General features: G+C 55.4%; 1 protein-coding gene across 2 annotated transcripts; it reads right to left on the minus strand.

Moving 5' to 3' along the window:
• Positions 1–5,202: 5,202 nt before the first annotated feature.
• CRYBB3 (crystallin beta B3) lies at positions 5,203–13,708 on the minus strand. Of its 2 annotated transcripts, XM_041728943.1 has the most exons (6): positions 12,620–13,708; positions 10,137–10,234; positions 8,541–8,659; positions 7,843–7,975; positions 6,973–7,115; positions 5,203–5,560 (listed from the first exon to the last, which is right to left on the minus strand). In XM_041728943.1, the coding sequence occupies exons 2-6, from the start codon at positions 10,209–10,211 to the stop codon at positions 5,395–5,397; spliced, it is 636 nt and encodes a 211-aa protein (XP_041584877.1). In that variant the 5' UTR covers positions 10,212–10,234; positions 12,620–13,708; the 3' UTR covers positions 5,203–5,394. The 2 variants fall into 2 exon arrangements, with proteins under 2 accessions (XP_041584877.1, XP_041584876.1); XM_041728942.1 differs by lacking the exon at positions 12,620–13,708 and having other exon boundaries at positions 10,137–11,418.
• Positions 13,709–13,790: the final 82 nt, after the last annotated feature.

Raw genomic sequence — 13,790 nt, forward strand, 5'->3', positions numbered from 1 at the left:
ACATAAAGGAATCGTAAAATGAAATGTGTAATAATATGTATTTCAATATGAAATATTGAAAAATTGGACATAGGTATTATATCAGATGAAGTAAAAAAAGGAATTTGAGGGCTTTTTAAAAAAAGATTTTATTTGTTTATGAGAGACACAGAGAGAGAGAGAGGCAGAGACACAGGCAGGACCCAATGCAGGACACGATCCCAGGATCCCAGGACCCTGGGATCACGACCTGAACCAAAGGCAGACGCTTTTTTTTTTTTTTATAATAAATTTATTTTTTATTGGTGTTCAATTTACCAACATACAGAATAACACCCAGTGCTCATCCCATCAAGTGCCCCCCTCAGTGCCTGTCACCCATTCACCCCCACCCCCCGCCCTCCTCCCCCTCCACCACCCCTAGTTCGTTTCCCAGAGTTAGGAGTCTTTATGTTCTGTCTCCCTTTCTGATATTTCCCACACATTTCCTCTCCCTTCCCTTATATTCCCTTTCACTATTATTTATATTCCCCAAATGAATGAGAACATACACTGTTTGTCCTTCTCCAATTGACTTACTTCACTCAGCATAATACCCTCCAGTTCCATCCACGTCGAAGCAAATGGTGGGTATTTGTCGTTTCTAATTGCTGAGGAATATTCCATTGTATACATAAACCACATCTTCTTTATCCATTCATCTTTCGATGGACACCGAGGCTCCTTCCACAGTTTGGCTATTGTGGCCATTGCTGCTATAAACAGCAGGTGCAGGTGTCCCGGGGTTTCATTGCATCTGAATCTTTGGGGTAAATCCCCAGCAGTGCAATTGCTGGGCCGTAGGGCAGGTCTATTTTTTAACTCTTTGAGGAACCTCCACAGAGTTTTCCAGAGTGGCTGCACCAGTTCACATTCCCACCAACAGTGTAAGAGGGTTCCCCTTTCTCCGCATCCTCTCCAACATTTGTGGTTTCCTGCCTTGTTAATTTTCCCCATTCTCGCTGGTGTGAGGTGGTATCTCATTGTGGTTTTGATTTGTATTTCCCTGATGGCCAGTGATGCAGAGCATTTTCTCATGTGCATGTTGCAAAGGCAGACGCTTAACCACTGAGCCACCCAGGTGCCCAGGAATTTGAGGTGTTTGTGCTACTTATCATAGACAAGGTTGGATAAGGTTATATTGAACTGAACATGCATTTGACATGTTCACATGTCCATGAAGAATCATCTTGAACATAACGCAGCCACACATGCACACTGGCCCAGCAGTGATTTATCAGTGATGCCAACTCCACGGGCAACATTGCCACGGGCCCCGTGATTTTACAAAATGGGGAAGAATGGTTGGGGAAGTACCCGCCTGAGGATGGGGAGCTGGGGTCCCTGCGTACTGATTCCTGTTAGCCACTGGATGGGTCATCAGATGAGTTGTGGCACCCACTGGGTGTTCATTCCCCAGAGTTCCCACTGCCCCAGGCACACCAACATTGTAAGTTCTAAGGGCCACAGGGAAGCACACGGCATCTGCTGCCATCGGGGCAGACTAAGGGCTGGAGGAGGAGCTACTGGCCGCAGGACGTGGCAAGAAGACCCCAAGAGAACCAGGAGTGGCGGACGCATTCACTGGGGCGCACCAAGGCTGGGGCCCCAGGACGATGCCCACAGAGCCTGCTGCCCAGCTCCTGAGAGTCCATGGGCTCTAGTCCTGCCTCCATGAGCCCTGCTCACCCCTGGGCTCCCTTGTCCCCCTGAAGCCTTGCTGCGGCCTGGTTGCCTTATGTCCTTGTTTGCACTGACGTCCTTAGGACAAACCCCATTGCTGAGTACTTGGGAAGTCTCTGCTCCACATAACCATGGAGCCCGTCTCCACGGTCACAATTTTTGACGATGGTGAGGCGGAGGGCGAACGCTCAGCCTAGTAGCTCCTCCGTTTTACCCGGCGTTCTCAGCCCTTCCTGCAAATTAAATTCGTATCGATACTCACAACAACCTGTGAGACAGGTGGTGTGATTAGCCCCGAGTCGTGGACGAGAACACCGAGGCACAGAGAGGCTAAGCAATCTGCCCAAAGGCACACAGCAAGTGGCAGAGCCTGGAAAGGAACCCAAGTGGTGTGGATCAAAAGCCCCACTCGGCCATTCTGCTTTTCACCGTTAGACGACGCTGCCTCTCGATTAAACGGGTAAACGGGTAAAGTGCTTTCGTGACCCTCACCCTCCTGTCACTGAGAGGTACTTACTTTACTATTCCTCTCAGGCCCTGTCCCTGCAGAAGCTAGAATTTGAGTCTGGGTTGGAGCTAAGAGTGGCCTTTTGGAGTCAGACAGGCCCGGGGTCAGATCTCAGCTCTGCACCTCCCAGGCTGTGTGACCCCCGCCACCAGCAATCCCTCTCTGAGCTTCCCGGGCCGTTAGGAGGATTGAATGCAGAGAGCAAGCCCTCCCTGACCCAGACCGTTGGTTAGTGTGGATCTGAGGCTTTGGATAATCCTCAGACACCAGTGACCTCCTGGGCCCCCCTGGATCTGCAGTCCCCCCACCTCTAGAGTCAGCCCAGCTGCAGACCCCGGGGCTCAGTGTGAGCCAGGAAGCAGGGACCCACTGGCGTGGCACCGAGTTGGCCTCCCTGCAATCCCTCCTCTGACCCCGTCACCCAGGAGCCAGTCATGGTCTAGCCAGGACCAGGTGCGGACAGCCCCTGGCCCAATGTCCAGAACACAATAGGTGCCCATTTAAAAGTGGCTGCGGCAGCACGAGAGGCTTTAGTTTAGCCAACCACAGCATGGACAGCCAGCGGGCCGGGTGCGGCGGTTGGGGGTGTGGATGAGCTTTGGAGGCAGCCGTGAACTTGAGTCCTGATCCTGCCACTCCAAAGCTCTGGCACTTGGGGCATCTGCTTAGGGCTCTGGTCCTCAGCTGCTCTCTGCACACGGGGCTCAGTGTCACCAGTTAGCAGATTAGAGGAGACCCCGTAGAGCACCCAGCCGTGTACTCTGCACACTGTGGGGACGACCGGGTGGCTATTATGAGTATTGTTGCTACTGTTGGTTTTTTCTCTGCTATGTGTGCCTGCCCCTGCTGGACACGTCACAGTGTGCGGGGCTCAGGAGCCCACGTTCCAGAGTCAGCTCTCAGAGTGCAGACCTCAGCTCGAGCGCTTCTTGTTGTGCGGCCCCGGGAAGCTGATGCTGCCTCTCTGAGCCTCGGGCTCCTCATCTGTGAAATGCGATGGACTGTGCCTGCCTTCCAGGCGCTGGGTGGCTCAGTGGTTGAGCATCTGCCTTCGGCTCAGGTCATGATCCCAGGGTCCCGGGATCGAGTCCCACATCGGGCTCCCTGCAGGGAGCCTGCTTCTCCCTCTGCCTGTGTCTCTGCCTCTCTCTGTGTCTCTCATGAATAAATAAATAAAATCTTAGAAAAAACAACAACTGTGCCTGCCGTCCAAGGGTATCTTTGGGTTCAGTGACCCAGGTGATGTCCAAACAGTCCTAGCACTGGGTCTAGCATTCAGAAAGGACTGGTTTACAAAGCAAAACAAGGTCTCTGTGAGAGGGACGAGAGGGTGGGTCTTGGGGGCGGCAGGGGGGGAGGTGGGAGGAATGGGGGTGCTGCCATCCTTTCAGGGGGTGGGGTGGGTGCTGGGTGCCCCTCTCCCTCCACCCTGAGCCTGACGCCCCACCCAGCTCTCCTACACACCGATGTAAAAATAATTCAAGGTGATTTCTGGGCTGTGCATACATATTTTTGAAATACGCAGGCTGAAGTAACTGACAATTGCTGGAATCCTTTCAATGCCTTCTGGGGGCCCCCTCGGGCCTCCCCTACGCCAGCTGCATCAGCTGCCGGGAGGCTGCAGGTGGTGGGGATGGGCTCTGGGCACAACAGGGGAACAAAGTCTGAGAAACATGCAGGACCAGCTCATGGAGGTGCGAAGGCTGAGGGCAGGTCCCTGGGACTGCAGGAAGCCAGCTGTCACCCGACTGTCAGAGGGGACACCCCCTCTTCCACTGGGGCCAGAGGAGACTCCCATTCATGACTGGCACTGCCGTGGCATCACCCTTCAGCCAGAGGAAGGCACTGAGGCTCAGAGCAGTCACGGTCAGTGGTGGGAGGCAGGGTGGGGCTCAGTCCTCCAGCCAAGGCCACTGAAGACATCTGGGGGGTGGACAGAGCTACCCCCAACGCAGGGAGAAGAGAGAGTCAGGGAGATCACACCATCGTGGCTCAGTTAATGGCCTCCCGGCTGGTCTCCCCATGTCCCCCAGGGCCCCACGGTCTATACTCTGTGCCACAGCCAGAGCAATTCTGTTAAGTCATGCGTCACCTCTCCCAGACTCTCCATGGCTCCCACCTCCCTCAGAGAAGGGTTTGCGAAGCTCTAACTGCCCTGGCTCCCCTCCCTCCCTGATCACTCCCCCATTCTACTGCTTACTCCTTTCTAGACTGACTGCCTTCCTCGCCACGTCTCCATCACCCGCCATACTCCTGCTTGGGACCTTCACACCCATTATTCCTCTGCCTGGAATATTCTCATGGTTCATTCAGGTCTCAATTCAAATGTCACCTGCTCAGAGCAGAGATCTCTGACCCCGCCAATCATCATCTCCCATCAGAATACTGCACTTTCCTACCTGTAGCACTTGCCACCTCCTAACATTATATTTGGAATCTACTTGTTTCCTGTGTCCCTAGAAGGTGAACTCTGTGACGGCAGGACTTTGTTTTGTTCCCTGCTGTGTCTTCAGGCCTTACACAGGGCCTGGCATTTCCTGAATAAACTAATGAAAGCAAACACTGACAGAGAGATGGAGGTGGACATGATGGATAATCAATGGGTGGATGGATGGATGGATGGATAGATGGAAGGATGGATGGATGAGTTGATGGATGGATGGATGGACAAGAGAGAATGGATGGATCAATGGGAGAATGGATGGAAAGTAGAACTGATGGATGAATGGATAAAAGGATGGATAAAAAGATGGGTGGGTGAAAGGATGGATAAATCAATGGAAAGAAGAAAAGCAGAAAGATGGAAGGAAAAATGGATGGATAAATGGATGGATGGATACAATGGATAGATGGATGGATGGATAGACTGACAGATGGAAACACAGAGAGGAAAACAAACACAAAATCAGTGCAAGATGTGCATGTGACTCTGCCTAAAACAACTAGAGCCTAGGGTGTGAGCCTGGCTCACAGCCTCCCTTGGGGGGTTCCCAGAGCCCTAAGGCGCCAGCCCCCTCAAGAAGTGACACAGAGGAACATGGCAGGTGGGGGACCGGCCCCAGGCTTTATTGAGCAGATTCCGGGGAAGGGGGGACAAGCACACCATCACCCTGGCCCTGGAGCCTCCTCTTCTTGCCTCTGCTGCCCCCCAGGGCGGGTCTGGGCCACTGGGGCCTGGGTGCCCTTCAGCTGCTGAGGAAGCAGCCCCGCTTGTGCCACTTCTGGTCCCGGATGCGGCGCACGGACTGCAGCTGCGGCTGGTTAGCGTCCCACTCGTTCCAGTGGCGGTACTCGCCCCGCTCGAACACGTACTGGCGCCCGCGGTAGCCCGGGAACTCATAGCCGACCCACCTGCCGGGGACCAAGGTCGGGGTGAGGACGGACGCCCCCCGCCTCCAGCCCCACCGAGCCTCTTAAAGCCGGCATGGGACCACCCTCTCCGCCTGCCTGAATTCCTCCCGGGCTCCCCAGGGCCCTCGGGAGAATTCAAACTCCCTACGCTGCTCCTTCACTAACTGTCTCCAGCCTGGTCCCTCAACCTTCTTTCTTCACACCCCATGCTCTAACCTCGCTTGCTCTACCTTCCTTGAAGTGGAGTGTCTCTGAGCCGTCACACATCCCGTCCTGCCCGGTGTCCCTCTCCCCTTTCATTCATATTCTTTACATCCTTGTTTGTGTGTCTCCTCCCCCCAGGACTGAATCTGGGGGATTCAGATTCTGACTGACTCCCCCAGGCAGAAGCGAGTTGGCATTCCCCGGTGGGGACTCCCAGAGCTCCCGTGTGACCTGTGTGTCCCCCATCACAATCCTGGTCTCAGTGAATTGTGGATTCCTGTCAATTGTGGATACCTGTGTCCTTGTGTGTCTCCCTAGCAGACTAAGATTCTTGAGGGCAGAGGCTGTGTAATTCTTGTTGCCCCATATGCTGCACATGGAAATGCTCAGTAAAAAGTTGTTGAATAAATTATTATCAGGGAGAGGCGGCACCTTTCAAGGCTCAAGCCCAGACCTCAAGCCCATAGGGTGAGATGCAGTCACTGACAAAGGGAAGGCGATCTTAAGGTTGCATTAACAGAGCTAGTAAGCCTAGAAGGAAGGAGGTGATGCACTATGTACTCTCCTATGTGCTAGTCAGGCCATACCTAGAGAATCACTATGTCACTTCTTACCTTAGTAAGGACCAAGATTATGAAAAGAAAAAAAAAACCAACCCTGAGAATTAGTTCAAGGGTCTGGGGATGTTTCAAAAAGGAGCAAATATTTAGACAGGGACAAGTAGGAGGAACAGATTCACTTGATTAAAAAATAAAGATAAGGGACGCCTGGGTGGCTCAGCGTTGAGCGTCCACCTTTGGCTCAGGCCATGATCCCAGGATCCTGGGATCGAGTCCCACATCAGGCTTCTCTTGCGGAGCCTGCTTCTCCCTCTGCCTGTGTCTTTGCCTCTCCCTCTGCCTGTCTCTGTGTGTCTCTCATGAATAAATCAATAAAGCCTTTAAAAAAGAAAATAAAGATAAAACCTCCTACAAGTCAAAGCTTGCTGGAAATCCAACGGGACAGGAGTGTGAGCAGTTAGGCATTTGCAGCCCGGGGCTCTGGAGTGGGGCTGTGAGCCAGGGTTGCTCGGGGCAGCCGCCTTGCGCCCAGGGCCTCGAGGCCTGCAGGAGCAGGGGGCGGCCGCCGGGCAGCAAGCACAGTGAATGGAGATTGTATCTGGGGCGCGAGGCCGGCGCAGGGGCAGGAGTGGGGGCTGGGTCCCTTACGTCCCGTTGACGGCCCGGATGCTCGCCACGCGGTCCTGGAAGCCGTGAGCCCAGAGGCTGGGCACGTCGTCGTCCACTATCTCCATCTTGCGGCCGCTGAAGGCTGGGTTCTCGAACAGGTGCAGCTTGTGATCTGGGCCATCCTGGGGGGGTGGGGTGATCACGGGGTGGGCCAGCTGCTCCCAGGCTCGGAGCAGGGGCGCTGAGGTGCCGGGAGGCTCCAGGGCCACGGGGTCACACCCACCCCCAAGCCCACGGCCCCAGGGAGGGCAGTCCCCAGAGGCCTGCGGGAGGGACAGCGCTAGGGTGGGTCCTTAGGAATCTTAGGGCCCCAGGAGCCAGGAAACCACCAGGGGCCCTTATCAGCTCTTGGGAAACTCCACCATTTAGCAGATCGGGAAACCGAGGCACCGAGAGGCGGGAAGGAGATAAACATGAGTAACGTAGGAGGAGTCCCTCCTTACTAAGCCAGGTTCTGACATGGTCTTAACTTTCCTCCTGCCGTCCTGCAAGCACACAGCAGGTGTTGTGACAAGGAGGAAGGGCTGGGGCAGCCCCGAGCGAGGGGCAAGCCGGTGGGGCAGCAGAGCGACATTTGAAAGTGTCACTGTGGGATACTGAGCCGAGACCGGGTAACGAGGCTCCTGATTTACACAGGGCTCCCCAGGGAAGTGTCAGTGCCATGCTGGCGAGGTCAAGATGTGCATCCTGCTGTCCCAATCCCCAGCCCAGTGACAATTCCAGAGCCACCTGCCTCCGGTCGCATGCGATCATTTAGGTCAGAGATGACGGAGGCAGGGACCCTGGCCCGCCAGCTCCCAGCATGTCCTGCTTCTCGGAGCTCCCCGGAGCCCCAGGGGCGGTACTTACGATGTGCAGAGGCCGGAGGGACAGGAGGCTGTCACTGTGGTGGCTGTTGGACCAGGCATCCCAGCGAGGGTAATCGCCCTTCTCCAGGACAAACTGCTCCCCGCGGAAGGCTCTGCGCTCGAACGCCAGCCACCTGTGGGAGGCAACAGGCCCGGGTCGCCACCGCCACCGCCACCGCTGCTTCTGAGGGAGGACCCGCGTCTAGTGAGGGGAGGGCCTCCAAGCTGCTGACCTTTGGCCTTGAACCCTCCCTCCAACCCTACCACGGATCCCTGGTCCAAGTATTCAAGGAGCTCCTAGAACATACGGGAAGCTGAGACTCTGAGCCAGAAAATCATCCTGGGAGACAGTATGAAGAGTCTATTTTATGCGCAGCAGCCCCTGTGTAGCCTCAGGAAAGGCCTTAGTACGATGTCCGGCACATAGTAGGTAATCCGAGGACAGTTCCTCTCCCTCGTCCTCTTCCTCGTTATTGTTATATTGCTATTATTTATGTGCATCTTTCTATTCATCTTCGCAAAGACTCCATCTGAAGCGCATGCCACTGTTATTCCCATTTGACAGATGGGAAAACTGAGGCCAGAGGTGGGAAGGGAGTTGCTTAAGGCCCCACTGCAGATCCAGAACCGGGACGGGGACCTCCTGATTCTCAGAAAGCTCAGGGCTGTGAGGAGGGGGCTGGGGGCCCAGGTACTCACGGCCCGGACTCCACCTGGATGGAGCCCACCTTCTCCAGCAGGCTCTCTGTCAGGTTGGGGCACTCAGCCGAGAGCTCGCACCGCTTGCCCTGGAAGTTCTCCATTTCGTACACGATCACCTGAAAGGGCCGCGTCCTGAGCATCCCACGGGGGTCGGGGTCGCGCTCCCAGCCCCCGCCCCCGCCCCCGCCCCAGCCCCCACCGCCCGCGCAGTCCTCCTTGGGGCGCCGGCAGGCACCCGCACGGCCACAGCCAGCCTCGGCCTCGGGCTTGCACTGCCCCCTCGTGGCCACGGAGGGGATCGCCTCCAGGAGCGTCCAACCAGGGATTGCAAGTACCTGGCAGGTACCCGGGCGGAGCTGAGGAGCGAAGCGACCCACGGGAGGGAAATGAAGCCGCTGATGGCCAGGAGGGAACGTGGGCCCCGTGTTAAACTTTTCAAGAGAGGCCAGAAATCTATATTTCCCTTAATGTGAAATTTCCGTGTGCCTGACAGAGGGTAACACCAGTTTGCAGCCTCTGGGTTGACCTTCACCTGACCCACGCCCAGAGAGGAAGAGGCTGCCACGGAGGAGGAGGGCTGGGGCGCCTGGGTGGCTCCCGGGGTCCGGGATCGAGTCCCACATCGAGTCCCCACAGGGAGCCTGCTTCTCCCTCTGCCTGTGTCTCTGCCTCTCTCTCTCTGTCTCTCATGAATAAATATAAAATTTTTAAAAAATAAAAGGAAGAGAAAGGCTTTGCCTCTCTTCTCCACCTAGAAGCACAAACTGTCTTTGTAGAAGGTCCCTGGGGTATATCTGTTCTGGTCATTTTATAGAAAGCTCAGAAAGCCTAAGCCACTTGTCCCGGGCTGCACAGCAAATTAGGTGGAGGCACCAGGATTAAGTCAGCTGGCTCTTTTCTCCCCATGGTGTGCACAGGGCAAGGCCCACAGTTGCCAGGGGAACCGGGAAGGACTGGCAGTGGCATCCACCTTCTTAGCGGGCAGCTCCCCCTGGGGCTTTGCAAAGGCCTTTAGAAGGCCCTAGACCAACCCTGTGCTCCCACCAATCAGGCCCAGGGCCAGGCAGGCCTCTGCTTCTCTTTCACTCTCCTTAATGCCATCAGCACGTCCACAGAAATGCTCCTGCCCACAGTAATCCCTTCAGTCAATCCGTCCTCAGACCTTCTCTCAGATTAAAGCCCCCAAGGGCAGCTCAGAGAGGGAAGAGCCAACAAATCCCAGCTGTTGGAATCCTCCTTAGCACCAGCTCTGGGGCCTGAGACAGTGAGCACTGTTCCCATTTTCCAGATGGGGCTGGTGAGGCTCAGAGAAGCCAGAGAAGTGGACTGAGGTCAGGCAGGAGGGTCAGCACCATGTCTCCTGAAACCCCCTGGCCTCTGTGCCCCACTGAGACGGGCTGCGTTTGTGTGACCAGTTCTATTCTGCAGGTGAGGACACAAAAGAGAGAAGATGCAGTAAAATCGTGGTGAGTGAGGTGTCTTTCCTGGCCCCCGATGGCCAGAAGGGCCGCTGCTCCTTTCTGGAGGGGGGCTGCCTGGCAGGGGAAGCTGGCCCCAGGCCTTCAGCCCCCGGGACCCCTCCCTGCCCCGTACCTTGTAGCTGCCCCCTAGGCCTCCATGGCTCTTGCCAGCTGCAGCCTGCTCCGGAGCTCCGTGCTGTTCAGCCATCTCCCCAGGAACACCTCTGGCTTCTACCAAAGGAAAACAAGTCACCAGGTCCACCCGGGCCAAACCAGGTGTCGATGTCATTGAAGTCAAGGATGAGCTACAGAGCCTTGCTGCCTATGGGACGTGGTTATCGCTCACTGCATTCGGTCATTCAGTCATTCAACATCCACCAAGCACCTGTCATGGGCCACAAGGACTGGGACATAGGATCAGGATCCCTGTTTTTTAGGGGGAAACTCTGAGGCCCAGTGAGGTGAAGCCACTTCCCCAAGGCACGCAGTGAGGGAGCGGCCAGGATTGGGCCTGGCTCCAAAGCATGTGCCCTCCTCCTACACTCAACTGCTTCCCAAACAGGGTTCTTCAAGCTCTGTGTGGACACACCAGCTCTGGACCCTGGCCAGAGGGTGGGCTTCGGAGGTCCCTCTCTGCAGGGATCTCTCCCACCTCTGAGCTATTATCTTTTGTCCACCAGAGATTCCACGAGCACCTGCTCGGTGCCTGGCCTGGTGCTGGGTGACCGGGATGAGCGGGAGACCACAGACTGGTGAGAGATGGACAGACAGACGTCTAGAGAATGCAGGATGTGGGACTGGGTGCTGGGACACCTGCTGCAGCCCAGTTTCCATACATTCAGTTACTCATTCCACATGCCTTTATGGATCTCCTACTGTGTACCAGCCACTTAAAGAGACACAGACACAGAGAGACAGTTCCCCTTCATCCCTGTGGGGACCATGACACACAACACAGCCCCAAGATAGTCACAATGAGGTCATCATGGGAGGATCCTCATGATCCCTGTGAAACACAGACACACGGGACTGTTCTCCAGTTTATCAGCACACGCACACGGATGCACGTGCACACACTCAAGCTCCTGTGATCCTTGTACACAGTCACATCCCACCCACTGAACACAACAGCCTCCCCCTCTTTCTCTTTCTCTCTCTCTCACACACACACACACACACACCCCATGCCCACTTCAGACATCCACGGTGGTCCACAAGGCACACACATCGCCACCCCACAGCCGCTGCTCCCCACCATGGCCCGGCGTTCCCGCTGCTGGCAGGCACAGCTGCATGGCCCATATGCTCTGGCCACAGGCCTAGTGATGCAAAGCCCTCAGGTTGCCCATCCTGCCTACACCCGGCCTCAGCAGGACATACGGCCTGGTCCGGCTCATGGAGACACTCAGCATCCTTGGCAGTTCCCCCCCCCCCCCCAGATTTGCTCATGCCCCTTCCTCAGCCGTGCTTGGTCTTTAGGCTCCCCCCTCCCCAAAGCACATGCCCAGGGGCTCAGCCCTGGCCACCGCCCTCTGACACCAGTTGGGCTTGGCAGCTGTATCAGGTCCTCCCTCTTGGCTCCAGGCCTTGGGTGAATCCCCGGTTTGTGCAGGGGCCAGCCGTGCCTGCCCCTCGGAGATTCCCAAAGGTCTGGACCGGCTGGGGTAGCTCTCGCCTCCCTGCCCCTGCCCGTCCCAGAATGGACCTGCTGCTGTAGTCTCAGGAAGAAGAGAGGGGCCAGCACCGGCTGCAGACTCAGTCCACCTTTGCTCGGGGTGTCCTATTTATGGGCGCTTTTCGACAGCCCAGCACATCCCGGCCTGCTGAGGCAGCGCCCTGTCCACCCGATTCTGCTCAGGCCACTGCACTCCAATAGCAGGTCCAGGGAGGCCCCAGTGCCGTGTGCTCCGCCTTGGCCCCTGATGGCTTCCGGGGGCAGACAGACCTCATCAGCTTTGTGGGAAGCCTGATAGCACCCGGGGGCAGGGGAGCATCAGGGTGTGAGCTCTTCAGTGCCCCCCAACTCCCTTTCTTTGGCTTTCTAGAGCCATCACCTTCCTATTTGGGTGACACCAGCTCTTAAATCGAGGGGCCCCAGATCACTGTTTTCCTATGTGCTGTATGACCTAAATTTTAAGTCAGATCACCCTAAATATAACCCCCAAATTGGGTTTCCATGGGATGTGCTAACAGACCCAACAAAGATTTATTTTCTTTATGTAGAAGGCATACGCAACTCACACTACCATTTATTGAAGACCCACTGTGTGCAAGGCACTGTGCCAGCTTCATGAACATTATTTCACCCTCACTCAGCCCTCTTTATTTTTTTTAAGATTTTTATTTATTTATTTTTAAGATTTTTATTTTATTTATTCATGAGAGACACACAGAGAGAGAGGCAGAGACACAGGCAGAGGGAAAAGCAGGCTCCATGCAGGGAGCCCAATGTGGGACTCGATCCCGAGTCTCCAGGATCACGCCCTGGGCTGAAGGCGGCGCTAAACAGCTGAGCCACCCGGGCTGCCCCACACAGCCCTCTTTAGGGAATGAATTGTGATCCCCCACTTTTATGAGTGGCTCAGAAATTGACTTCAGAGAGGTGAGGTCACTTACCCAAAGTCACACAGCAGGGAGAAGGAGGAGGGGGTGGCCTGCCGCAGGCACCAGATCTTAGCCTCAATAGAAATAAAAGTGATCATGACAGTCACCTTATCTATGATCCCCCCTCAAAAAAACCAAACAAACCTAAACACACAGAAACCAAAAAACAAACCCAAACCAAAAACCTAGGCCCATGCATTTTTAAATTATAATTAAATATTATTGGAAGGCTAAAATGAAGAGAGGGCCAAGGAGTGAATGGTTACGAAACAGGACTTGGTTTTATTATTTTTGGCTAAAATCCTCCAGTCAGCCTAAAACCCGGTTACCCAGCACCCCTGGAGATGGCGGTGGGACACTGTGTGTGGCTGCTGGCCTCTGAAAGCAGGTGGACCTGTGTGACCCTGGGTGAGTCGCTGGAGGTCAGAGCAACACCTGTACATGGACAACCATGGAGAGATCATGTAACAAAGCGCCTGCTTCCATTCACTGAGGATCTGGCCCGCTATTGACGGTTCAAACCAATGGACAACCTCCAGCTGGTGACCACGAACAGCGTTGGATACGACCCCATTACTTGGGACGCGGCCACCACATGCTAGGGATCTTATGGGGGAAGAAAGAGGTGGTGTGACTCCCTTCCATCAGATCCTTTAGGATCCTGAGGACCTATTGTGTCCCCAGGACCTTTGCATTGCCATGTTTCCTTAGTCTAGAGTTCTCAGATCAGCACTATTGCCATCTGAGGCCGGTTAACTCTTGGTGGTGGGGAAGCCGTTCTGTGCACTGTGGGATATTGAGCAGCATCCTTGGTCTCTACCCATTAGATGCCAGTAGCATCTTCCTTCCCTCTCTGTAATAACCAAACATGTCTTCCGTCATGGCCAGATGTCATGGGGTGGCAAGCGGGGCACAATCCACCTAGCTGAGAACTAGTGCCTTAAATCTTGCTAACATCACTATCACCACCCCCATTTTGGAGCTCCAATGCTCAGCGATATCCCACAGCCGGGAGGCGGCAGGGCGAGGATTCAAGCCCACGTTGAATGGAAATCCTGCTTTGTCTCTATGGGTCCCCTCTCCCGGGACCCCAGCTCCCGGCTTCCTGCCGCGTGGCCCCCAGCTCAGCACAGACAACAGACCGACTCAGCTGGTGACGGGCGTGCATGCATGGGAGAGCCCA

The sequence above is a fragment of the Vulpes lagopus genome, chromosome 14 (assembly GCF_018345385.1).
Source record: "Vulpes lagopus strain Blue_001 chromosome 14, ASM1834538v1, whole genome shotgun sequence".
In the NCBI taxonomy this organism is placed as follows: Eukaryota; Metazoa; Chordata; class Mammalia; order Carnivora; family Canidae; genus Vulpes; species Vulpes lagopus.